Source organism: Astyanax mexicanus, chromosome 3 (genome assembly GCF_023375975.1).
Source record: "Astyanax mexicanus isolate ESR-SI-001 chromosome 3, AstMex3_surface, whole genome shotgun sequence".
NCBI classification, from domain to species: domain Eukaryota; kingdom Metazoa; phylum Chordata; class Actinopteri; order Characiformes; family Acestrorhamphidae; genus Astyanax; species Astyanax mexicanus.
In genome coordinates this window covers 65,133,748-65,161,662 of record NC_064410.1, presented here as the reverse complement: position 1 = coordinate 65,161,662, position 27,915 = coordinate 65,133,748, and the positions used below count along the sequence as shown (strand labels likewise).

At 40.8% G+C, this 27,915-nt stretch overlaps 1 protein-coding gene across 1 annotated transcript; it reads right to left on the bottom strand.

Annotated features, from left to right (window-relative positions):
- Nucleotides 1-348: 348 nt before the first annotated feature.
- Nucleotides 349-27,120, bottom strand: cdcp1b (CUB domain containing protein 1b). Its single transcript, XM_022662216.2, has 11 exons — nucleotides 26,830-27,120; nucleotides 14,865-15,086; nucleotides 13,537-13,893; nucleotides 13,064-13,273; nucleotides 12,287-12,628; nucleotides 10,002-10,361; nucleotides 8,701-8,898; nucleotides 6,230-6,616; nucleotides 4,196-4,546; nucleotides 3,459-3,546; nucleotides 349-2,667 (listed from the first exon to the last, which is right to left on the bottom strand). The coding sequence occupies exons 1-11, from the start codon at nucleotides 26,909-26,911 to the stop codon at nucleotides 2,097-2,099; spliced, it is 3,168 nt and encodes a 1,055-aa protein (XP_022517937.2). The 5' UTR covers nucleotides 26,912-27,120; the 3' UTR covers nucleotides 349-2,096.
- Nucleotides 27,121-27,915: the final 795 nt, after the last annotated feature.

Sequence of the window (27,915 nt, the reverse complement as noted above, 5' to 3'; positions counted from 1 at the left end):
AAATATACTCACCTCTGAACTGCAAAGGAACTAGCGATGTGGTTAGCAGCTAATGCTAATGCTGCTGCACCAAGCCTTAGTGCTGGAGAAACTTAACTGAAAACTCACCCTTATAACTCTGTTCTTTAGCAGAGTGGCTTTACTGCTCCTTTAAACACAACACCAAAATAACCTTCAGACATCAATCTTTACTTCTAACTAAATCATGAACGATCAATACAGCGTTGCAAAGCAATACATCATGATAGTTTGAGATCATCTCAATATTTTCTTACACCCCTAAAAGCAAAAGACATAAAAGACTGTGAGGGTAACGTCTATAAAAACAGCAGAAATACTCACAGAGGCTTAAATATCTAAACATTTATTACGTAAAAAGGAAGGGAAAATATACATGAGGAATTTCAAACGATAAATAAAATAAAAAGTCAAAAATATAGTAAATCAAATATTTATACCTCTGAGAAACACAATATTCAGAAGTTCATTATACTGGTTTAATAAAGCCGAGCAGCTCGACTCTATAGAGCTTTTCTCCTGAGTGGAGCTGATTGGTTTAGCTGGTCTAATACTAAACTATTCAGTTTACCAGTTTAACCAGTTTAACCACCTGCTCAACCATCCTATAACCAGCTAGTTTAACAGTATACAATATATTCACCTGAATGACCAGTTTAAACCACCTCGACCATCGATCTGAACCCAGTTATCAGCAAAAGCTCCAGCTGGAATTTTCTGTCATAATTATTATTATTATTTACAAATATAAAAAACATTTACCAACATGATGATCAGATCACTGTGAGACTTTTGGAAAGCAAAGTTAACACCTAACAAAGTTCTCCAAATGTTCTCCTTACGTTGTGTGAAATTTATATACAAACACATTAAGAGTCTATAAAACGTTCAAGTCAGGAGATAAACGCTTTGTTCACACAGCAGATAAAAATGACCAAAATCTGATGTTTATTTTAGACTGTTTATAACGTAATCTGTTTAATATAATCTGCATCAGACATTAGTTTAATCAAATTCACGATCCTAAACTGACGAAACTCATTCTCTGAAGAGCAGCAGAGCTTCACATGAAGTTTCAGTTTCATCTTCTTCAGCATCACAGGAGCTATCACTCAGTTCCAGCTCAACACTGTACCTTAAAAACAGCAGGTTATTCAGCCACGCCCACTTCAGACTTTGTCATCAGCTGCCAGAGCCCTGAGAGAGCACAGTTGGTCTTACTCTCTCTGGGTGGGTACAGTACAGTAGATGGCGCTCTCTCTTTCCCCTCATCACTCCTAGGGTGATGTGGATCAGCACAAGGCTGCGTCTGTGAGCTGATGTATCAAAACCGAGTCGCTGCGCTTTCCTCCGAGCGTTAGCACTGTGATGCTACTCGTCTTTTTATTCTTCTTTAAAAAAAAAATTTGCATGAATTCTGTTAAAGCTGTTTAAAGACTGTTCAGAGTGATGTTGTGATGTATATAAATCAGATTTTAACACCACGTATTAGAATGGGTCAGTGTAACAACGTGTAATAAATATTTGGGTGTAGAATTTTTATTTTATTTTCGTTTAGTATAGTGAAGAATAAATGGGTTTTTGAAATTCATCTTTCAATTTCTAGTTTTTCATTTTTGCGCATCACAGTCAGAATTTTTTGCCTATTGTAACAAAAGTAGGTTGGATTATACCGAGGCAGAAATTTAAAAACTAGAAATGAGAAAATAGATTAAAAACTCACATTTTTACATAAAATTTTCTACTTTGAAATGTTCACTCAAGTTACACTGACCAAAGTGTCCCAAATCAGAACTGAAAACATCATATTCACTGTTTTTTATCGTTCACCTGTATCACACCTGAACAAATAAATCAGATTTGGGTTCTATTTTACCAGCTCTGTGTGAACGCAGCCTAAAATCTGGACCCATCAAACAGAAATAAAACCAAACAGAACCTGTAGAGATGAGGATCTGCTTTAGTTTAAAAACGTCTTAAAAGTCAGATCTATAAAATTTACATTTTTCTAAAGGTGCAATCCAACCCATCCCAGATCAGAACTCCACCGTTTATATGTGTGTGTATTCTATCCGGTCCTACATGGCCATGTCGTAGTGAGTCTCGGGATCAGGCTCGTCGTCAGATCCAGTCCAGGACCCGGTGTCGGGTTCTGGTAGGCGTATGGGTTCTGCGGCGGACAGGCGGATAGTGTTTGGGTCGGCCGGGTTTTTAAAGGTGTAGAGCTCGTTATCCACCATCCGCCGGTCCTCGTAGCCCATGCTGTCCAGCGGGCCCAGCGGGGTGCGGGGTCTGGACGGGATGAAGGTATCGGACGGCGCCAGGAACGGACGGTAGGAGTCCTTCTCGTGCCCCGGCCCCCCGTCTGGCTCGGACCCGGGCTCGGCTACCGCAGAGTCCGCTGGACCGGTGAAGGTGTGGTAGGTGCCCACCTGGTGTCCGTTATAATGTCCGGGTCCCCGGTCCGTCTGTCCGTCGGCCGCTAGCAGGTGACCGTAGATCATGGTGTCGTCGATGGAGTCGTAAACGTGGGACTCGTTATCCACTCGGGATTTGGGGAAGGAGGTGGAGAAGGTGGCGTCGCCAGGTAAAGAGACCGCACCTTTAGGAATGTAGATAGACGACCTGTTCACCTGTCGCTTCTTCTTCCTATTGAAGCAAAAAAAGACATTATATTAACAACTTTTATATATCCTAATATACAACTTATATACTTAATATTATATATATATATATATATATATATATATATATATATATATATAATCAAGAGGAAGATGGATGATCACAAACCATCAAACCACCAAACTGAACTGCTTGAATTTTTGCACCAGGAGTAAAGCAGCATAAAGTTATCCAAAAGCAGTGTGTAAGACTGGTGGAGGAGAACATGATGCCAAGATGCATGAAAACTAAAACTGTGATTAAAAACCACCAGGGTTATTCCACCAAATATTGATTATTTCTGAACTCTTAAAACTTTATGAATATGAACTTGTTTTCTTTGCATTATTTGAAGTCTGAAAGTTCTGCATCTTTTTTGTTATTTCAGTCATTTCTCATTTTCTGTAAATAAATGCTCTAAATGAGAATATTTTTATTTGGAATTTGGGAGAAATGTTGTCTGTAGTTTATAGAATAAAATAAAAAAAATGTTCATTTTACTCAAACATAAACCTATAAATAGCAAAATCAGAGAAACTGATTCAGAAACTCTAGTAATACAACAATATTTAAGGGTCTTTTTTAAAAGTAGCACTTGTTTCTCATTTTCTCTTTGTTATGAGAACCAGAGCACGCTTCCTCCAATACATTTGAAGCCAAACTCCGCCTCTTTCAACAACTGCAGCCAGTTACTGCAGCTGCATCACTTAGCATTATCACAGAGCTCTCAGAGGAAAGTGCCGAATCCCCAGAGCACCGATTAACCCATTACTCACCTCACCACCACACACACTACTGCAAGAATAATCATCATCACTGCCAGCAGAGCGCCAACTACAGCCAGAATGATGCTCAGCAGCTTCCCTACAGCAGAACAAACCAATAAACACAGACATAAACAGCACCAGTCAAAAGATTGGACACATCTTCTCATTAAATATTTTTGTTATTTGTTTTCCTACAGAGTAAAACTACAGTGAATAGCTTAGTGATCTATCAGATTATGAAGGAACACATAATGAATCATGTAGTAACTTAAAAACAGTGTTAAACAAACTAAAATACTCTGTGAAGTATTTAGATACTCTTATCTGAGGAGCTGTTTGTTAACTTGTGGTTTCTGAGGCTGGAAACTGATAAATTTATCCTGTACAACAGAGGAAACTCTCGCTCTTCCTTTCCTGGCGTGGTCCTGATGACTGCCAGTTTCATCATTATAATGTTTTTGATCGTCTTTGCAGTGACGATCAGGATATTAAAATCTTTCTCATCAGACTGACCTTTTTAAAGTATTTTTTATCTTTATTTAGTTGAGTAGTTGTTGCTTCTCATAATCTGGATTCGAACATTACTGAAATATTCACTATGCACTGTATACCTGTAACTCTACCTCTTCACTACTTTACTTTAAGTGATGCTCTCAAACACATTAAGAGACAAGAAATTCAAGTAATTAAATATACAGTAGAGAACATGTGTTCTATTTAAAGAGACGGTAAGTAAGGGTTCTTACGGGACTTCTTCTGCAGGGAGATCTTGGTGAGGAAAGCGAAGTTTCCCTGCTCTGGTTCACAGTTGGACATGTTGAGGTAGAAGCTGCTCTGAGCGTCGTATTTCTCCATCTTCTCGTCCTCTCTGAAGCTCCACTTGCGGGTGGAGTCCAGCTCCTGGATGGTGACGGTGGCGTGGCTCTGCCGGCAGCTGGGCTGGGAGATGTTGATGAAGAGCAGCTCGGCGCTGTGTTCCTCAGGAACGCTGATGAGCCACGACACGGTGGAGTCCGGCTTCATCCCCGCCGGCCAGTTGGGCGTGGCGAGAACGATGGGGGAGGAAACGAGTGGAGATGTAGTGTAGATCACTTCATCTGGAGGAAAGAGAGAGAGAGAGATATTATGTCTCAGATATGGCAGATATATAAACGATTACAGGTGTGGTCTGATTATACGCTATTCACTATAGTCTTTCACCACAAGAGGGCGTAAAAGTGCTTCGCCTTCAGCCCTTTAAAAGCCTCTCAGATGCTACTCCTGGTAGTGTACCTCCTGGTGAGAGACTGTGAGAGCCTCTAAGCTGCACACAAAGACTTGAATAAAAATTTGCCCACTATATTTGAACATTTTTATTATGTATTGACCACAATTTAAAGTCTTATTAAAGCAGAAATCAAGATAATATAAACTATGTTATAAAGTATAAGCCATTAAACAAAATTAATTTTAATTAATTAATTTCTTCTACTAAAATCCACTTTTTCTTGTTGTTTGTGAAATACAGCAGGTCTCTCTGAGTTGTTTATGATGCTGCACATGATGAAACTCTTCCTCATTCTCTGCAGCAGTTAGTAAAAGAAAATTTTCAGAAAAACAAAACGAATCGATCAGGAAAAGCACCGCGTCTACATCAACCCGTCAATTAGTATTCATGGGCCCGCCCACCTCGACTCGGGACCGCCCACAGGGAGAGCGGAATCTGGGCAGCAACAGATATGTCTGGTTAACCAAGGAGGAGCTTACAGCTTCAGTTTACAGAGCTAGTTATCGTTAGCTATCGTGTAAGTAACTATAGGTTTAAACCGGATCTCCGGTTGATTCTGCATTTTACAGAGACCTTAAATAAACACTAGGGAAGCATGATTAGACAAGGTAGCACAACTCGATAGAACACCGGTCAAATTGACACCGTTCACGTCAGATTTTATGATATAGAGCGGATTTTGTAGGTATGCGTTCTCTGCTGCAGTGCTGTAAGCCAATCAGAGGCAACATGTTTGCTTGTATGAATATTCATGCACAAGAGCTGAAATCCTCCACTCCTCCACTGGACTAAAGCAGTGTTATACCGGATCACTGGAGCACTTTTTTTTTCACTAAAAAACAGCTCACATGGCATTCATTCATACTAGAGACACAACTAGACATTTTAAAATGAATGAAAAAATCATGGAATTAGACTACTGAAAGAATTTGGACTAATGGCATGGCAAAAATTGAAAAAAAAAAAAAAAAATCATATATTTGGATGTATTCATATAAAAAGAGAAAATCAAAGGATTATCCAAGAATACCACTGAAGCCCTGTAGAATAAGCAATAAAATTCATTATTTAGGTTTCAGGTAAAAATACAGTAAGAAGTTTAATTAAATGGTAGAGCGAATGTAGGAAAAGTGGTTGTATATAGACCAGAGTTTGGAATCGTATAAAACATAAAAATCAAAGCGTTATTATAATACACCACTACATTCATAAATATCTCATTCTCATTGGTGGCTCTTTCCTACTATCCCACCGCGCTGTGCAAAACCAGCAGCAAGCTGATTGGCTGTTTCTCCTGAAAGGCGGAACTTTATCCTTGAACTGGCTCTGTGATTGGCGTTAAGAGATTTCGCATTCACACAGCGCTCAGTGGTCTGTCTCCTCAGTAATAATACAGCTGAGCTGAATGAAATGATTCGGGGCTACTGGATAATCATTCGGTACTAAAGCCACGGAAGCCCAGGCCAGGCGACGCCCCTGGTTCCTAATCTATTGTAACTCTCTGAAACCCTACCTGTGATCTCTGGGATGAAGGAGACGTTGAGCAGAGGTTCTCTCAGGTACTTGCTGAGATCTCTGGTTGTTGGATCGGTCGTGGTGGTGATGGAGATGCTGGAGCGGACCTGAACCTTCTGGATGGCGCCCTGTCCCCCGAGAGGACAGAACCGCCCGAGACCGGACCCGTCGCTCTGAGAGACCAGCAGAGAGACAGAACCAGTGCAGTCCTGACCCAGAACAGACTGGAGCAGAGTCCCCTGAGGAGAACTCAGCTCCACAGAACCCTGATGAGGAACCTGGACGTCCCACCGGACCTGCTGCAGGGGGACGGGGAGGCAGGGGTCCAGCGCCGGGACGGTGAGGAGATTCCCACTCCTCAAACACGAGGATAAACTCTTACACTCTGAAAAAACACAGAGCAAGGAGCATTATATTCTTCTTTATTTTGAATTTTATAAATTCTTCTCTTTCTTTACTTTGAGTCAATTTGTCTTTATGGTCTTTTAGAATTTTCTTATGGTTTCCTTTTTTTCAATCCCTTTTATACAGTTAGTCAGGGGTCAGCAGTATATAGAGTAGTGAGTAGAGTAATGTAGTAGTGAGTAGTACATTTACATTTACATTTACATTTATGGTATTTAGCAGACGCCCTTATCCAGAGCGACTTACAACAGTGCTTCAAAGTTACTTAAGATACCCAAAGCTAGTTTGTAGACTAGGATCAAGAGATACACAGAACTTAATCATGTTTAGAACCCTAGGAACCTTTTTTTTTTTATTAGTTTAGGAACTCTTTGAAAAGATGTGTCTTCAGTCGACGTTTGAAGACCGTGAGTGACTCTGCTGTTCTGACATCCAGTGGAAGTTCATTCCACCACCTTGCTGCAGCACAGAGAAGAGTCTGGATGTCTGTTTTCTGTGTGTTTTGAGTGATGGAGGTTCGAGCCGAGCCGTACTGGAAGCTCTAAGAGCTCTAGTGTAGTAGTGTAGTAGTGAATAATGTAGTAATGAGTAGAGTAGTGTAGTAGTGAGTAGTAGTGTAGTAGTAGTGTAGTAGTAGTGTAGTAGTGAGTAGAGTAGTGTAGTAGTGAGTAGAGTAATGTAGTAGTGAGTAGAGTAATGTAGTAGTGAGTAGTGTAGTGTAGTAGTGAGTAGTGTAGTGTAGTAGTGAGTAGTAGTGTAGTAGTGAGTAGTGTAGTGTAGTAGTGAGTAGAGTAGTGTAGCAGTGAGTAGTGTAGTAGTGTAGTAGTGAGTAGAGTAGTGAAGTAGTGAATAGTGTAGTAGTGAGTAGAGTAGTGTAGTAGTGAGTAGAGTAGTGTAGTAGTGAGTAGTGAAGTAGTGAGTAGTGTAGCAGTGAGTAGAGTAGTGAGTAGAGTAATGTAGTAGTAAGTAGAGTAGTGTAGTAGTGAGTAGTGTAGTGTAGTAGTGAGTAATGTAGTAATGAGTAGTGTAGCAGTGAGTAGTAGTGTAGTAGTGAATAATAGTAGTGTAGTAGAGAGTAGAGTAGTGTAGTAGTGAGTAGAGTAATGTAGTAGTGAGTAGTAGTGTAGTAGTGAGTAGTGTAGTGTAGTAGTGAGTAGTAGTGTAGTAGTGAATAATGTAGTAATGAGTAGAGTAGTGAAGTAGTGAGTAGTAGTGTATTAGTGAGTAGTAGTGTAGTAGAGAGTAGAGTAGTGTAGTAGTGAGTAGTAGTGTAGTAGAGAGTAGAGTAGTGTAGTAGTGAGTAGAGTAATGTAGTAGTGAATAGTAGTGTAGTTGTAGTGTAGTAGTGTAGTAGTAGTGTAGTAGTGAATAATGTAGTAATGAGTAGAGTAGTGAAGTAGTGAGTAGTAGTGAAGTAGTGAGTGGTAGTGTAGTAGAGAGTAGAGTAGTGTAGTAGTGAGTAGTGTAGTAGTGTAGTGTAGTAGTTGTGTAGTAGTGAGTAGTTGTGTAGTAGTGAGTAGTGTAGTAGTGAGTAGAGTAGAGTAGTAGTGAGTAGTAGTGTAGTAGTGAATAATGTAGTAATGAGTAGAGTAGTGTAGTAGTGAGTAGTAGTGTTGTAGTGAGTAGTAGTGTTGTAGTGAGTAGTAGTGTAGTAGAGAGTAGAGTAGTGTAGTAGTGAGTAGTAGTAGAGTAGTAGTGAGTAGTGTAGTGTAGTAGTAGTGTAGTAGTGAGTAGAGTAGAGTAGTAGTGAGTAGTAGTGTAGTAGAGTAGTGTAGTAGTGAGTAGAGTAGTAGTGAGTAGTGTAGTGTAGTAGTGTAGTAGTGAGTAGAGTAGAGTAGTAGTGAGTAGTAGTGTAGTAGTGAGTAGTGTAGTAGTGAGTAGAGTAGTAGTGAGTAGTAGTGTAGTAGAGAGTAGAGTAGTAGTGAGTAGTGTAGTGTAGTAGTAGTGTAGTAGTGAGTAGAGTAGAGTAGTAGTGAGTAGTGTAGTAGTGAGTAGAGTAGTAGTGAGTAGTAGTGTAGTAGTGAGTAGTAGTGTAGTAGTGAGCGCCCGGCCGCTGGAGGTTACCGAGGGTCTTGGTGACGGTGAGGAGGAGATCGGTACTCGGACAGTCGAGGAAGGAGAGCTCGGCTCTGGATCCGGACGGAACCGTGATCTTCTCCTGAACCACAGAGTTCAGACTGAGCTCACAGAACGAGCCCGGAGTCCTGCTCCCAACCTCAACACTCAGACCTGCATCTGCAGAGAGATCTACAGTGCAGTGGTCTGAACACACACACACACACACACACACACATTAAATAAATTAAATATAAATCTGGTGTGAAATGGACTGGGTTGTAGTGAAACATGATAATGATACTCTTGTCGATATGACAAAACACTGAATTAAAAAATATATATTTCAAGAGTACACTACTGCAACAAAATAAAAATGTTATTATTGCATACATTGTGATATCTTTCTCTCTCTGTATGTCTCTGTTTGTCTGTCTCTCTCTATATCCTTCTCTGTCCATCTGTCTCTCTCTCTGTCTCTCTCTATTTTGCTCTGTCGGTCTCTGTCTGTTTCTCTATTTGTCTCTCTCTCTGGCTGTGTCCAGAAACCCCAAAATTGTCTCCTTTTTCCTACTGATCCTCCTCTCCTCCGTGACCCGGAAACTGATTTCATGACGCCGTCTTGAAGCCTGTCCGAATACCGTAGCCAATTAAAATTCTCCTCGAATAGGCTTCAAACTGAGGGTACATCAGAGCATCCTACTCCGGAAGACTTTTAAGGATTTTCAAATTACATCACTGCATTTACGCCCACAGAGCACGCAAAAATGGAGTGTATATATACATACATGTACATATACATACATATACACATACAGTGTATTTTATATATATATATATATAATTTTTAGTTATTATTATTATTTTTTATTATTACTTAGGGACTGATGAGGGAACTGAAATCCTCATAAGGCTGAGGTCAGACAGGGCTGCCAGCTTCACTGGCCGGAGAAATTCGGAAAATATCGGAATATTTAGCTGTGTGTGATAGTAATGTTCCATTTTCATTATATTTATTATGTGTTTTATTACATTCAATGAAATCCTATTTTACTATTAAAATAATTTAATATTTACATATGCAACCTTCATCAATAGCAAATCAGGCTGTAGTTTGAAGCTTGATATGCTTGTCAAAGTTTTGATCTTTAGAATTTGGAATTGTGTTTATTAATTTCTCTGTCTCTCTTTGTCTGTCTGTCTCTCTTTGGCTGTCTGAACTGACTTTAATCTATGAAGACTTTAGTATGAATTATGAATATGGTCTGTATACAGTAATGATATGTAGTAATAAAGTGATGAGTACGTACAGGGAACGCCGCTCCGGAACACGGATACTCTGTATTTGAGGAGGAGGCTGGAGGCGCTGTTCTTCTTCAGGTCACAGTTGGTGAGGGACAGGTTGAAGTTCCCCTGGTAGTTGCTCGGCTGGGCGTCGGTCAGGGTTTTGTCGAGGGGGGGCTTCCTGTCCTGCAGGTACGTTACTTTAACCTCTTTACTCTGACACTCCGGCTTCTGAGGATCCACAAACTCTACGCTGAAGTTGTGCAGCGGCGGAACCACGAAGCTCCAGCTCATCCCGTAATCACTGGGGATCCCGCTGGCGCTGTAGAACTCTGTACTGGACTGTCCTCGAGGAAGCGTAGCGACCACCACGGGCCATACGGAACCTGCACGAGAACATCACACTCAAAACATCACCAACACTCACACTCAAATTTTTATACTGATTCTGTGATACTCGATATAATCACAACACAACTCTTTATTGGCGCTTTTCCACCAAAAGACTTCTGGTTCTTGAACCAGTTCTGTTCATGCTTATAAGAACCGTAGTGGTTTTCTTAGGGAACCAGCCCATTTTTCCGCCCGTTTTAGGGGAACCCTAAAACATCACATGATACGTCACCAACAGAGGGCGCTACACAGTGGAAGTGAACGGAACCAGTCATGATTCACTCTTAAGAAACTAGTATTCTTCGGTTCCCACCATGAACAAGTGTTACTGGTTCTGGAACCTACTTTTGTTGGTTGAAATGTGGCAAACCAGTTAAAAATTAGGTTTACAAACCAGAACAGTGCTGGTTCCATATCTGTAAAAAAGCGCTATACGATCCTTCACAGCATCTGTGTTTCTGAAGAGAATCAAATACTCTTAAATAATCAAATACCAGCAATTATTATGGATTTATTGGTGTTTCAGTTTTACACAATTTAACAACCGATATTCTTCACCGCAGGTTTATTAACCCTAACGAAGCAGTAACTGAAATAAGTTTTATTTAGAAACCACGTTTCAACAAAAATGTCCAGATTTGACGCCACGCAAACGAAAACAATGTGATATACTGCAATACTGATGTTTTACTACACACTTATTCACTAGTACTACTACCACCACTAATACAGATATCTTAAGCTACAGGTTAAAGCTGATGTCTGTAAGTTTTGTGATTTGGGGGATTGAGCTCCCTCTCTGGTGAGAATGGGTAATTGCACCGAGCATGCTGAAAAATCATTTTAAACTGGGCGGGTGTGATGCGGTCTCCTTCCGATTCCAGGTTATGTTCTGTAAAACTGAGCCAGATCCTCTTTTAGAGGTTGTGAGTACGTAAAAACACGTTACATGACCAGAAGAAGAAGAACTCACGCAAAAAGCGCCCCCAAACACCCCAGTTTTTAGAATTAATATATTATTAGGATTAGCAGGGATGGTGGTTTCAGCACACTGGTTAAACACCATTAAATACTATATTTTATCCATATTCTTCTCCACTCAGAAATGCTTCTGCTTTCAGTATAGAAAATAAACAATACACACTGACACTTTAAAGACTGTGCAATAAGAATGCCCCTCAGCTCTTCTCCTATTGGATAAAATTGACTTTTGGCTCAAGTTTACGACTAAATGACTAATTATGGTATAAAAACATAGAAACGAAGCCAGAAATGTCTGCTATGTAGTCAAATTTACATCCCGATTCTGTGAAGTAGATACTCATGTCTACCAGGCTGCTCATAACGAGACTTCAGCTTATATTACTGAACTTTTATATCATTTAATAATGTAATATGTCTAAAGTCCTTTAGCCCAGAGATACTGATTGTTCCACAAACTAAAGTAAAGTTAAAGGGAGACTGGTCTCCTGACATCAGACTCTCAGCATCGGTTCATGTTTTTAAGGAATGTTTAAAGACTTATTTTTATTCTCTTGCTTTTAGTTGATTCTGAACCTTGATAATTAGGTTGATTTTGGAACCCTTGGCTTTTTTGTATTGTAGATTATTGTAGAAATCTTAAATCAGTTTCTTTATATGAAGGACTTTCAGAAAATTATTAAGTATTTTAGCTGGTGGAACCTTTCAGTTCTATCATATTTGTAACCCTATAAAAAGTTATTTCTGGTGGGTAAAAGTGCAGCACAGTCTAGTAAGATGTGTTTAATAGTTTGAGGAGTATCACAGAATTGGGAGGCGGAGAGGCTTTTAATAAACATTACTTACTTACTATACAGAACATATAAAGGCAAAACAAAGCATATCTATTTATTTATTAAATGAAATAAATAAATAAGTGAATAAATGAATAACTCACCGGTTGTCTCTGAGTAAATAAAGTCAGATTGGATCAGGGGCGTGTCTTTAGGAACCGCCAGAGTAACTCGTCCCTTATAGGGAATCTGCATGCGGGTGACGGTGCCGTTCCTGCAGAAGGTGCCCACGCCCACCGTCCCCCGCTGGTACATCACCACGCTGTAGGTGTGTTTATCAGGACACAGGTCTCCTGAGGGAATCTGCCTCATTCCTGGTTCTGGAAAATCCAGCTGAAAAGACTTTACAGAAGAAACTTTCAGATCCCAGATAAACGTCTTACTGAAGTCCGGGAAGAAGGAAGCGTCCGAGTGGATGGAGTCGTAACTGCAGCTCTTTGTACAATCTGATTCAGAACAGAACAAAAAACATGATTAAAACAGAACATTAGAACATTAAAACAGACAATTAACATTAATTTAACTGTTGTTCAGGGTTAGCTTTTGGCAACGGCCTTAATTTTAACATGTTTTTAAAGTGTTAGCGTACAGCTATAGGACTACCTCTTTTCCAACTGCAGCCAATCAGTGCAGCATTTCTATGACCTACTGTACACTCACTCTCTCTCTCACTCTCACTCTCTCACTCTCTCACTCTCTCACTCTCTCACTCTCTCACTCTCTCACTCTCTCTCTCTCTCTCTCTCTCTCTCTCTCTCTCTCTCTCTCTCTCTATCTATCTATCTATCTATCTCTATCTATCTCTCAGACTCCGGCTGCTGATGGAGAAGCAGTATGATATGTAACACAGTGCATCACAGGGTAAGAAGGCTGGTTGTTACCGAGGTCTCTGATGATCTCCACGGTGAAAGCGTCCTGAGGTCTGGAGCAGCTGAACTCCACAGTGGTCTGAGCATCACTGAGGGTTTGGGTGGAGCCGCAGGTCCGAGACGTTCCCTCGCCCACACAGACGGTGCAGTCCGGACCCTGAGGGCTTTTCTTTATGGTGACGCTGGTGTTCGGATCAGGAACCACCGCCATGGTACGACCCTCTGAAAATAAAATATAAACGCATTTATAACATAAACACCAAAAACCACCCTCTCTCTCTCGTTATAGTATATATGATTTATTCAGGATTTTATACAACAATAAAATCACTTAGTTTTTTTTTATTAATTTCTAATTGGAAGATGAAGCGGAGGATAAAGATAAAGATGAAGTTAAAAAAAGATGCAGATAAAGAGGAAGAGGAGGATGATAAGGATGATGAAAATGAAGAAGAAGATGATGATGATGATGATGAGGTACGTACTCTTCTGCAGGGTGGTTGGTGTGACTGTGAACAGGGGGGGGTTGAGCTGCTCCTGTGGTGAGACGGTAATGGTGACGTTGGCCTGGTTCCGGAGTTCTAGATGATCTACAGAACCGTTCCTGCAGAACCTCTGGAGCTGGGTCCCGTCCCCCGACCCGCTGGTGTCCACAGAGTACTGGTACCCATCCTCACAGCGTCCCCCGTCCCCCACCTTCTGCAGCCCCCCGCCGGGGAACTCCACCACCAGCGCCGCGTCCACCGGAGCCCTCAGATCCCACACCAGCGTCCTGCTGAACCCCAAGAGGAACGGGTCCAGAACCCCACCGACCCCCGGAGAACAGGAGCTCTTACTGCACACTGCAACAATAAATCACCTTTATACACTATACTCATCACTATACTCATCACTATACTCATCACCACTATACTCATCACCACTATACTCATCACCACTATACTCATCACCACTATACTCATCAACACTATAGTCATCAACACTATAGTCATCAACACTATAGTCATCAACACTATAGTCATCAACACTGTACTCATCACTGTACTCATCATCATTTTATCTACTCATAATATTTATAGAGCTTTACACAGAAATTACGTTTCCCACTTTTTATTCCCACCAAACACGTGTCCACTCCAGGGTTGGGCGATATGGCCCTAAAATAATATCACGATATTTCAAGGTGTTTTTCACTTTAGCACTTCAATTTCTGATCAGTTTCTCTATTTTTTCTATTTATAGGTTTATATTTGAGCTGTTTGTTAAAATGAACATTGTTGTTTTATTCTATAAACTACAGACAACATTTCTCCCAAATTCCAAATAAAAATATTCTCATTTAGAGCATTTATTTACAGAAAATGAGAAATGACTGAAAGAACAAAAAAGATGCAGAGCTTTCAGACCTCAAATAATGCAAAGAAAACAAGTTCATATTCATAAAGTTTTAAGAGTTCAGAAATAATCAATATTTGGTGGAATAACCCTGGTTTTTAATCAGTTTTTTTATGCATCTTAGCATCATGTTCTCCTCCACCAGTCTTACACACTGCTTTTGGATAACTTTATGCTGCTTTACTCCTGGTGTAAAAATTCAAGCAGTTCAGTTTGGTGGTTTGATGGTTTGTGATCATCCATCTTCCTCTTGATTATATTCCAGAGGTTTTCAATTTGGTAAAATCAAAGAAACTCATCATTTTTAAGTTAGTCTCTCAGTCACTAAACTATAGTGTCAAACTGAAATTAACCGGATTAAGCACAGAACAGAATACAGTGTAATATGTATGTAAATGTATTTTGGGTAAATTCTCACCGATTCTGCTCCGGATCAGGACGGAGACGGAGGTGTAGGGCTGGGAGCAGTTCAGCAGCAGGGTGGAGTTAATGGTCTCACTGGGGCTGATGATCTGGGAGGTAGAGCAGTCTGGACCAGTCTGATCATTAATCACACAGATGCTGCACTGATCCTGGCTCAGCAAGGTGGACAGCGTTACTGTAGAGTCTTTATCAAGCTGGACGCTGATCTGGAGACACTCTGTACAAATAAAACACAATATCAGCTTTATTAAAACCACTGAATCATTATTCAGCACATACTGAGATACGCCACTATCATAAACTCAGCTTCCTGTTTTACAGGAATTATAATAACAGATTATAATCTAACAGCCCTATGGAAACAGTTATGGGTCAAATATGATAATTTTGGTCTTTTTTTGGCTGAGCGATTTGTCTTGAAAATTATATCACAATATTTTAAGGTATTCTTGCGACAGGAATATACTACTGCTCAGAGTAGTCCAGCAGTGCCACTTTAATCGAATTTCGAATCCTGGTAATGCAGCTTGCCATGAGCTGCCGGAGCCCTAAGAGAGCACAGTTGTCCTTGCTCTCTCTGGGTGGGTACAGTACAGTAGATGGTGCTCTCTCTTTCCCCTCATCACTCCTAGGGTGATGTGGATCAGCACAAGGCTGCGCTTTCCTCCAAGCGTTAGTGCTGTGATGCTAATCGGCAATGCTACAGCATCTGCAGCTCAAAAAGAGGCTGTTTGTCTATTTCACAAACAGTAACTTACAAGGACTATATATGCAGCTCTGGAAAAAAATAAAGAGATCACTTAAAAATGATGAGTTTCTTTGATTTTACCAAATTAGTATATAATCAAGAGGAAGATGGATGATCACAAGCCATCAAACCAAACTGAACAGATTGAATTTTTGCACCAGGAGTAATGCAGCATAAAGTTATCCAAAAGTGGTGGAGGAGAACATGATGCCAAGATGCATAAAAACTGTAATCAAACACCAGGGTTATTCCACCAAATATTGATTTCTGATCTCTTAAAAAAGTATGAGTATAAACTTGTTTTCTTTGCATTATTTGAGGTCTGAAAGCTCTGCAGGTTTTTTTGGTATTTCAGCCATTTCTCTCTGCAAATAAATGATGTTAATTTAGAATTAAGAATGTTAATGTTAAATTAATAAAACAACAATGTTTATTTTACTCAAACATAAACCTATAAATAGCAAAATCAGAGAAACTGATTCAGAAACTGAAGTGCTCTCTTCATTTTTTCCAGATCTGTGTGTATATGGCTGGAGTATGGTAAGTGAAGGGGTGTTTTTTTAGACAGGCTTCAGGCTGGGAGATAGGGTTTTTTTTACTGGTTAATCAGGTTGTAGATTTTTTCACAGATAGACTGAGTCACTTTCGCTTCTACAGCTTCACTTAACAGCTAATCAGCAAAAACCATCAGGCTCAACTGCAGCAGTTTACAGCAGCAAATCCTGAGCCTCATCCTGGAGGTTTGAGTTTAGAGTCTCATGGTTTTAGCACTTTAATCCTGTCTTTGACCTGGACTGAAGAGTTCACACTGTAAACTGCAGGAGTGATTAATGACCTGAGGATCATCTCATACAGTAACAGTCAGACACATAGGTGACTTTGCTACAAACATTACGCTCGGGGCTTGTTAAAAATATTTTCAGGGTGCTGGAAGCCCAGGCCAGGCAACGCCCCCGAATATGATTGTGGTAGACTGAATGACATGTCTTAACATTTATGGTTAACGCCTCTAGGGGGAGCTACCTTCTCAGTATAGTGATATATCTACAGGGATATAAATAGAGAGACACAAGCTACAGAGGGAGTTCATGTGTAGAAGCTGTTGTGTTAGCGTTGGAGAATAAAGGGCACGAAGCCAAAGAAACGGCACCAGTGTGATTATTGCTACACGCCACCGTAGGATATTACACAATTGGCGACGAGGATTTAACGGATTTAAAAAGTTCTCAGACGAGTCACGGAGGAGCGAGCTCCAGTAAATCCAGCAGTTCCAATTTTTAAGAGGTGCACGGAGTTTCACCACCACAGCGGCAAGCAAGTATGGCGGCTGTAATCGGGACGGTAACCCCGTTTGATAATGCTACTCAGTCTTGGGAGGAATATAGTGAAATGTTGGACTTTTTCTTCGAAGCTAATGATATTACAGAGCCAGAAAGACGGAAGGCTGTACTGTTAAGTGGAGTTGGGGCTACTACTTATAGCTTGCTGAGGAATTTAGTCAGTCCTGAATTGCCGAAAGCAAAAACGTATGACCAGCTTACTGCTGAGCTTAAGAAGCATTTCAGCCCCGCTCCGAGTGAAATTGTGCAAAGATTTAAATTTAATTCACGCATACGGAAGAGCAGCGAGTCGATAGCTGAGTATGTGGCTGAATTGAGGAAGTTAGCAGTACATTGTGACTACAAAGATGCATTGTCAGAAATGTTAAGGGACAGATTGGTGTGTGGAGTGAATGATGACCGAATGCAACGGCGACTTTTATCTGAAACGAAACTGACTTTTGAGAAGGCTTTGGACTTATGCCAGGCTATGGAATCGGCGTCAAAAGATGTGCAAGAAATGCAAGGGAGGCTGGCTGAGGACGCAGCACTGCATGCACGTGTGTCGAAGTCTCAAGTAGGTGTCCACAAAGTGTCTGCTGACAAAACTCATCGCAAATTCTCCAGTTGTTATCGCTGCAAAGGCCAGCACAATGCCGCTGCATGCAAGTTTGCCACTGAGCTGTGTCATAATTGTGGCAAGCGAGGGCACATTAAGAAAGCTTGTAGGTCAATGGCGGGCAATTCACATGTGCGGAAGGCAACGTTCAAAGGGCAAAAAGGCGAATGCAAGGGCCCAGGAAAAGAGCAGCGTGCGAATCAACTTAGAGGGGAGGGAGAAAGTGATACAGAGGACATGAGTTTTCACACAATTTACAGCATGTCAGAAGAGCTGACCAGGGTAGCGCCCATCACACGCACCATGAATGTAAATGGAATGAAAGTAACATTTGAAATGGATACTGGCTGTGGAGTAACCATATTAAGCAAACAGCAATACACACGACTGTGGAAGAAAACAGACACCGCAGAATTAAAGCCCTGCTCGCTGAAATTAAAAACATACACAGGAGAGAAGTTAGGAGTGCTGGGCATGACACAAGTGAAAGTGCAATATGAAAACAAAGAAAAGAACTTACCTGTAGTAGTAGTTGGAGGTGAAGGACCAAACCTACTAGGGCGAAGTTGGCTACACGAGCTGGACATGATGGAGCAGTTAGTGAACAAGGTGGAATTGCAGCCCAAAGGGCAGCTAGAGAGGATCCTCGAAAGACACGCTGAGGTGTTCAAAGAAGGGTTAGGACAGCTAAAGGGTGTCACGGCGAAGATTAATGTGGATCGGGAGGCCCAACCACGATTCTGTAAACCTAGACCGGTACCCTATGCAGTCAAGCCACTGGTTGAAAGCGAGTTGCAGAGGCTCCTGGATGACCAGATAATTGAACCAGTACAAGTTGCAGAGTGGGCGGCGCCCATAGTTCCAGTGCGAAAACCGGATGGATCCATGAGGATATGTGGGGATTATAAACTCACGGTAAATAGAGCATCGCGGGTGGATCAGTATCCAATTCCCAAAGTGGAGGACCTTTTTGCGCAGCTGAACGGGGGGCAGCACTTCACAAAGTTAGACATGAGTCATGCGTACCAACAAGTAGTCCTGGAAGAAGATTCCCGAAAGTATGTAACTATCAATACACACAAAGGCTTGTATACCTACACACGCTTACCATTTGGAGTAGCTTCCAGTCCTGCTATATTCCAGAGAACTATGGAAGGTATCTTGGGTGGAATTCCAAATGTTGCCATTTATTTGGATGACATACTTTGTACAGGACCAAATGAACAAGAACACCTGAAAACGCTGGAGGAAGTACTTCAAAGGTTGGAGAAAAGCGGCTTGAGGTTAAAAAGAAGCAAGTGTGAATTTATGGGAAAAGAGGTGAAGTTCCTAGGCCACAAGATTGATGCCAGTGGTCTACACCCGTTGACAGAAAAAGTGGAAGCTATCGCAGAGGCACCGGAGCCACAAAATGTTAGTGAGTTAAAAGCTTACCTGGGCTTGTTGAACTACTACCATAGGTTTCTCCCAAAGCTCTCCACACTGCTGGCACCGCTACATACCCTGCTGAAGAAAGAAGAGAAATGGTCATGGGGGGCTAAGCAGAAGGAAGCATTTGAAGAGTCCAAATTGCTACTTCAGTCCTGTAGTGTGTTAGTACACTATGACTCAAACAAACCACTCATCTTAGCGTGTGATGCATCTCCCTACGGTGTGGGAGCCGTTCTCTCTCATCGTATGGTGGATGGCTCAGAGAGACCCATAGGGTTTGTCTCAAGAACTTTAAGTGCAGCTGAGAAAAACTACTCCCAGTTGGATAAGGAAGGACTTGCAGTAGTTTTTGGAGTGAAAAAGTTCCATAAATACCTGTATGGGAGACAGTTCGTTATAGTGACTGATCACAAGCCACTAATTTCACTGTTCAGTGAAATGAGAGCCATACCACAGATGACATCTTCTAGGATCCAGAGATGGGCAGTCACGTTAGCAGCGTATGAGTACACCATCATCTACAAGGTTGGCCGGGACCATACGAACGCTGACGCACTGAGTAGACTACCCTTGGATGGAAAAAAAGAGAGCACGCCTGAGGAGGAGGAGAGAGTGCTGTTGTTTGAAGACATTGGCGTACAACTGGTAAACGCACAGCAAATCAAGAAGTGGACGGACAAAGACCCTGTGCTAGCAAGAGTGCGTGAATACATCTTGCGAGGCTGGCCAAAGGTGAACAGTCCTGAGTTCATTCCATACGTCCGACGCCAGGATGAGCTCAGCACCCAGGAAGGATGTATCCTGTGGGGAGGACGTGTTGTTGTTCCCCTACCTGGACGCAATGCCTTACTGAAACAATTACACCAAGCACACCCCGGCATCACCCGAATGAAAGGGTTGGCAAGAAGTTACATGTGGTGGCCAAACATCGATGCAGAGGTGGAGGCGCTGGTAAAAGAGTGTGTGACCTGCCAGGAAAACCGGAACAGTCCTCCAGTGGCCCCATTACATCCCTGGGACGTTCCTGATAAACCATGGAGGAGAGTCCACATCGATTATGCGGGTCCATGGATGGGAAGAATGTTCCTGATCATCGTGGATGCGTACTCAAAGTGGATCGACGCATATTCTGTGAGTAGCTCTACATCTGCAGTTACCATTGAATGTCTTAGAAAGAGTTTCAGTCAACATGGCATACCTGAAATCATAGTGTCAGATAATGGTACCTGTTTTACGAGTGAACAGTTCCAAGAGTTTGCTGAAAAGAATGGTATACGTCACATCACAACTGCACCATACCATCCTTCTTCTAATGGCTTAGCAGAGAGGGCCGTGCAGACGTTTAAGTCACTCATGAAGAAGATGGCAGGAGACTCTATTGAAGCTAGAATGTCCCGAGCTCTGTTCAGCTATCGCATAACACCCCAATCTACAACTGGCAAGTCACCAGCGGAGCTGTTGTGTGGTAGGAAGTTGAGGTCAACACTGGACTTAATACATCCAGACTTCAGGAACAGGATACATGACAAACAAAAGAAACAAAAAGGTTATCATGACATGCATGCTCGAGGGAGAATACTTGGAGAGGGAGACTTGGTCTACACTCGCAACTTTGGCTCAGGTCCAGCCTGGGTACCAGGAGAAATAACAGAGAAGACAGGCCCTGTGTCTTTCCAAGTTACTTTAGGAAATGGACAAGTTGTGAGACGACACATCGACCAAGTACGTGTTAGGAGTTCCACCACACAGGAGTTGTTACCAGGGGAGTTGCCTGACATCTTGCCTGAGGAGGACGTTCCTGAACCACCACTTCAGGTAGTACCTGAGGCAGACGTATCCACTGGTTCTGCTGACAGCAAGGCAGCAGATGCAACTGTGAAGCAGTCTGAGTCTTCACCTGCAATTGACTCACCAGCTGTGAGAAGATCTCAGAGAGCGAGGAAAGCTCCAGAGTACTTGAAGGACTATACATAGTTAGTAGTGAGTTCCCCAGCCACAGGACAAGAATGCGTCCTGGAACCTCACTGGGATGCGGTAGTCAACCCAATTCCCTAGTTAAATATGTTATGTGTGTTGTATGAAAAAAAAAAAAAAACAAACAAACAAACAAACAAAAAAAATCAATCATATGTATGGCATATGTGTTAAAGAAGTTATAGTAAGTAGCTGTGATAGTTACGGGTTACTTGGGAGTTCCAGCATGTCTAGTGTAAATGGCTAGTAAGAGTAATACAAGTAGTTTAATCTAGAGGGGAGGGATGTGGTAGACTGAATGACATGTCTTAACATTTATGGTTAACGCCTCTAGGGGGAGCTACCTTCTCAGTATAGTGATATATCTACAGGGATATAAATAGAGAGACACAAGCTACAGAGGGAGTTCATGTGTAGAAGCTGTTGTGTTAGCGTTGGAGAATAAAGGGCACGAAGCCAAAGAAACGGCACCAGTGTGATTATTGCTACACGCCACCGTAGGATATTACAATGATCACTATGATTGTGATTTTTTTGGTGCCCTTTATTCAGGGCATTGTCTGCATAAAGGCACTGTCACTGTATAAATGTATTGTTTTCAACAGGTATCACTAACAATTACCTGGGACATAAAAAGTGGGATATAATTTTGGTTGGATTTGCCATTAAACACTAGATAAAAACATTTTTTGTTAAACCAGTTGTGGTAAACTCTAGTGTATATAACTAAACTAAACATCAAAACATTTCCTATAAACAGTTAAATGTTAATGTTAAAGTTATGCTAATGTTGAACAAAAATGCCACTAACTCAGGTGTGACATCACACCACGCTCTGAAGTGTGAGGTAAAGGAATGCAGCAGTGTCAGTTCTGCACTGTCAGAGCCTGAGTTCCTCACATGTCTGAACCTGACGGATATCGATTTCACAAACGCTCTGAGGAACGGTAGAACTGTAGACCTTCAGCTTCAGCAAACAGATAGAACATTCTCTATAAACAGGAAGACCTGCTAAATAAACTATTTTTTATAAAGGCTAGAAATCATACACATTTATACTGACAGAATTAAATTAACTTTTAAATTGTTGAATTTAACAATGTCTCAGAGAACATATTGAGCCCTATTTTAGTGATCTATAGGTGAGCCGTGCACCATGTGGTTTGATTTAAGGTGTGTCAGTGTGTCTTTGTTATTGTAATGACAGGAAAAGTACACCTTTCACTCATCGAAACACCAAGCAAAAGTTATGTACTAATTCTCTTGATCATGGGTGTGATTAATTTTGAGCGTAATGTGAAATAAACCAATCAGCATGTCTTTATTCCTATTTGCTAATAATTACCTTTAAGAGTCAGGTGAGCTCTGACTTTGGTGGATTGCTATTGTAACGGTGCAGCTACCTGGACGTGTTCAACAAACTCTTCTCAGCAGAGGAAACTGAGCTGCTGGTTGACGCTGTGAAGGAGCTCCAGCAGCTCATTTACGGGAACAGCAATGTTATTTTATTTACTATTCTGTTTATTGTTGATGTAAAAGTTGGGTTTGTGCTGCTGTGTGTTCATGTGTGTGTAATAAGTGGGGGTGTACGCTCGGCTCGGCACGGCACCTGTGTTACCGAGATAGCAATGAACAGAGACCAGGCCCGTAAAGAAGGTTACTTTTATTATTAATGTAATTATTAATACTTCTCTACAGACCATTATTTCAAGCTACCACTGCCAAATTAGCATAAAACATTACAATAACATAAGTAAGCAATCACTTAATAAACACCATATCAACCAATCCAGATACCACAGCAATCAGTGAGCAACACCATTGCTACCCCTTGAGATACCACCACACATCACCCTGGATACCGTAGCAACACTATAGCAACCACCAAAGAATAGCAACATCACTATGGCAACACTGCTGAATTCTCATATTTCCTGCAGAAACTGCACTCTGTGGCTTAAATTAAAGCACTTCTCTAAAAGCATAAAGCATTCAGTTACGTTTTACTGATACTGTACATGCATCTGCTTTATTATAAAATGGCTGTTTTAAATCTACTGTTTTACTATTTATTTTCGTAATAACAGTTAGTTTGTTTGTTTGTTGACAGGCTGTTTTTGTAAGTAAGAACTTGATCTTAACGACGTGCTTGTTTAGATTAAAGTTTAAATTAATAAAATAAATGAAAAAGTGAACACATCAGCACATGCATTATACTGAAGCTGCAGGAAGCCCCGCCCCTGTTTACAGGTGTTTTAGGGGTAAGGGACAGGTAAACAGTGTGAGTAGTGTGTCGGGATGTGGAACAGTAGTGAACGGTTTACATGGAAAACTACAACACTACTATCACATATGCAAATAAGAGCGTACACCCACACAGGACAAGGTGAATAAATAAAAGTGATCCCTCGCTCGCCCGGTATGAATCAGCAGCACTGCAGTATGTTCAGTACCTTTCCCTGCATCAGCCGGAGCGTATCTGTGCTTCTGTTTGAACAGTTACTGATTGGGCGGGGCTCCGGACCAGTGCAGGAACTGCCTTCAAACACCAGCAGCTCAATCTACCGCTTAATATCAATGTCCACTATATTATTGTCTACATGTCTTTAAATTTATTATATTTTTACTAACAATCAAACATAGACTTACTAACTCACAAACATTACATAACTTACTGACTGTACAAATGCCCAACTCATAATTGCCTTAAATGTTTTTACCTTTTTTGTGCATTTATTTAAAATAAAAGAAGTGCCAGCAATAACAAGAAATGCCACTGAAGGGAATGCCACTGACAGCAAGAAACGCTAGGGACAGCAAGACACCAGGGAAAAGAGTTAGTGGAGGAAAGGCCAGCGACAGCAAGAAACGCCAGTGGAGGGAACGCCAATGACAGCAAGAAACGCCAATAAGAGGAACGCCAATGACGGCCAGAAATGCCAGCGACAGCAAGAAACGCCAGTGGAGGGAATGCCAATGACAGCAAGAAACGCCAATAAGAGGAAGGCCAATGACAGCCAGAAATGCCAATGACAGCAAGAAACGCCAGCGACAGCAAGAAGTACCAGTGATGACAAGAAACGCCAATGACAGAGAGAAATGTCAGTAGAGGGAATGCCAAGGACGGGAAGTACCACCAGTATCACCAGTGAGGGTAATGCCAGTGGACAGGAGGGAACACCAGTGGCAGCCAGTGGAGGGACCAAAGAAGCTAATATTACTGCCCCCAGTGGACAGTGCAGTGCAGTGCAGTTGTGGGTAATGATGGTGACCGGCAGCTTGTCCACGCGACTAGCTCCACATTCAGTGCAGGAGACCCCTCCCACATAGATATGTTACAGGATGAAATCCTCATCCCTGCTGGTGGTTGTAATGTTATGGCCGGGATTGTGATGCTAATGGAGAATGTTCTCCTGATCTCCCTCAGTAACAGATTGGTGGTTAATGATTGATGGAGCTCCAGACTGGTTTCTCTCAGTATTGTGATACTGGGTCAGAACACGGACCCGCGGGCCAGACCCCCCGCAGGAGAGAACCTCCTTCATCTGTTACACATTTATGCAAAACAGAAATAACAGATTTTATAAAAGCAGATTACTGATTAACCAGACCCAGCTCTACTCCAGATACTCTCCTGTACTGGTTATACTGGAATACAGCAGTGATTCCCAGTCCTGATCCAGGACCAACCCCTCAGGCTTCAGAACTTTCCACTGTTCCCAAAACCCAGATCATCAGAACCGAGTCCAAACCCTCTTACAGTACAGAACTTTACTCCGAGCACTCTCTCTCACCTGTTAGCATAATGCTAATAATACAGATCTGTTAGGTCAGTGTGGGATTTTTGCTGAACATCAGGAAAAGGCAGTTTTAAAAAAAAAATCCAGATTTAAGACTAAATGTAAACAAAAATACGTTTTTTTTCCATGTTACCCAATTTCTTTACAATTTAGCATAGCCAATTAGCATACCCACTAAAAAGGACCTAATTAACCCCCCATAGAACTTAATTTACCCCACCATAGAAATCAATTTCAATTCTCACCCATCAATAAAACAGAAATCAATAATCCCCCAATAGAAATCATTCAACCCCCACTATAGAACTCAGTTACTCCCAAATGTGCTAATTAACCGCAGATAGAAACTAATTACCCCCAACAGAACACAATTAACCACATCAATGGAACTCAATTACCCCCTAGAACTCAATGAACTGCACCTAAATAGCTCAATTCCTCCCATAGAACTCAATTATCCCACAGAACCACAGAACAACACTGCCATCTAGTGGACGGGGTTTAAACAACACTAAATGAACCACTTCTGACACCAATCTTTACACTAAACTAATAACCAATTCTGTGTGTATTTAAATATCCACACACACACACACACACACACACACACTAGGTAAACAAGTACAGTATGATATCCCTCGAGGCTTAGATTTCTTCTTGTTATTAAAGAATACTTCCCTAATGTGTTTATTTCAGCACTTCTTACTCCTAAACTCACAACCACTGATATGTGTACTACATATATTAAACGCACAATTAAGTATCCCTTACACCATATACAGATTTATTGATGAATGGACCAATAGAAATGATCAAAAACTACCTGAAATAAACTCTTTCTACATTGACTTTCATTAAAAGTTAAGAAGGTTTTATCTCTCTACTGTGAAGTTTTCATTGGACAGAAACTATGTATTATTTGTACTTTATTCATATAACTTGCTCTGTGTTCCTGGAGTGTAAAAACTGACATTTAAACAATGAAATCTATTAATTATTATTATTATTATTGTTATTATTATTATTATTATTATTATTATTATTATTATTATTATTATTATTATTATTATTATTATTATTGAGTGTAGAGGAGCTCAACTCCCCATTTAAAATCTTTAAACATCTGACTATTAACCGCCTCTAGACAACATTAAATAAAGCCCACCTAATATTTTCTGGTTAGTAGAACAACATTTATGAATGTTTCATTTCTTGTTCATAAAGTGTTAAATCTGTCAAGTATTCTAGAGGTTCTTGAAACATTACGTTATTTGAGAAACGTTACTTGTGTCAGTGTTTTAAATGTTTAGTCTTGGTAATGTTCCTTTTAACGTTTCCATAATGTTGGTATTTATCTAGCTGGGAACGTTAGTTAGGTGTGAAACGTTCTTAATAACACTGGGATGCAAACCATTATTATGGGAAACGTTTTCAGAACGTTCCTGGAACATTGTTTCTGTAAAGTTACAGACTAACGTTCCTGAACCCTTTCCAAAATGTTGCTAAACGTTCTTAGTCAAGTCAAGTAGTTTTATTGTGAGTACTGCATATGTACAGGACATACAGAGAACTGAAATTACGTTACTCTCCTTCCCAATTTTACAGCAAGTACAGATAATAGATATAATAAAAGAAAGAATAGGAGATACTATGTGTACAATACAGCAGGGACACAAATAGACATACATGAGACAAAAACAAGGTGCAGTGGTGTGGGGGAGAAATAGATATATAATATAAAAGAGTGGGAGACACTATATGTACAATACAACAAGACACAATAAACATACGTAAGACAATAGTGCATACGTAAGACGGAAGACAATAGTGCAATATTGATTCTTATAACGTTCTCTAAGGTTAAAAAGCATTAGTAATAATTTAAGGTAATACAGCTACAAATGAAGCTGTATTTAAGTTGTTCATCAGGAAATAAAAACATAATCACAAGACAAAATCCTCAATCAATAACTGATGAATCTGTGGTTAATAAAGACAGTGTGATCAGGTGTATTGATTGGTGATTGGTGATCAGAGCTGGATGATGAAAGCTCGGAGGTTTGACTCACCTGAGGCTGTGAGGAGCAGCGCGAGGAGCATAGCTGGGATCAAACAACCCATCTTTATCTTCATCACCTTTATCATCTTCATCTTCCTCAGATCTTCTGCTGAGCGCTGATCTGCACACTCTGCTGGTTCTGGTTCTGGTTCAGAGCTGCATGTTCGGTCATTCGGGTCTGTGTGTTTCAGAGCTGCAGCAGATCCACTTCCGGCTTCACCTTTACCTGCGTGACGTGCTGGGCGTGGCTCTGAGCTACCTGTCCAAACCTGACAGCGCGAGGCGGGAACTGACTGCAGCTTTCAGACACTTACACACTAATACACACACTCTCTCTTACACACACACACTTATTCTCTTACACGCACACACACACACTGAAAACACTCACACACACTAATAAACATTCCCACACTCTCTCTCTCACACACACACACACACACTTATTCTCTTACACGCACACACACACACACACTAATACACACACACTCTCTCTCTCTCTCTCTCTCACACACACACACACCCACGCGCGCGCAAACAGTAAACAGCTGAACATGCTACACTTTATTGTTTATTGTTTATTCAGGAAAAATATATATATATATTTATTTCAACTTGCTAAACGTTTTTCATTGTTATATTATATTTTATTACAATGTTTTTTTATCTTTACTATCATAAATAAAGTACTTTAATTTTTCCTCTGTGTACAAAAGGTGCTATAATAATTAAATGATATTAGAAGAGTGGTCTATTAGTATTGATTAATTAATGACTCTAAAATAGCATAACTTAAAGTGAGGTTCCAAAAGTTTGGGGGATTTAGCGACCTCTGTGGTGAGAATGTGTAACTGTAGTGAGTTGTGCAGAAGAGCACTGTTAAAATGTGTGTTGTGGTGATAGTAATAATAATAATAATAATAATAATAATAATAATAATAATAATAATAATAATAATAATAATAATAATAATAAAGAAAAGCATTAGTTACAGGGTTCTGTTTCTACACGCCCAACCAGCGAGCATTCCTACTGAAAGTAAACGCCTCCGGGGTCTGTACTCAACATTCAGCCCTTACACCACTTACACAACAGG

Coding starts and splice junctions, on each gene's coding strand:
- cdcp1b (XM_022662216.2), bottom strand. CDS start 26,911: ATGAAGATGATAAAGGTGATGAAGATAAAGATGGGTTGTTTGATCCCA. Junction 10,362..12,286: donor TATTTACTCAGAGACAACCG/GTGAGTTATTCA, acceptor GTTCTCGTGCAG/GTTCCGTATGGCCCGTGGTG. Junction 6,617..8,700: donor CACCGTCACCAAGACCCTCG/GTAACCTCCAGC, acceptor GTGTTTTTTCAG/AGTGTAAGAGTTTATCCTCG.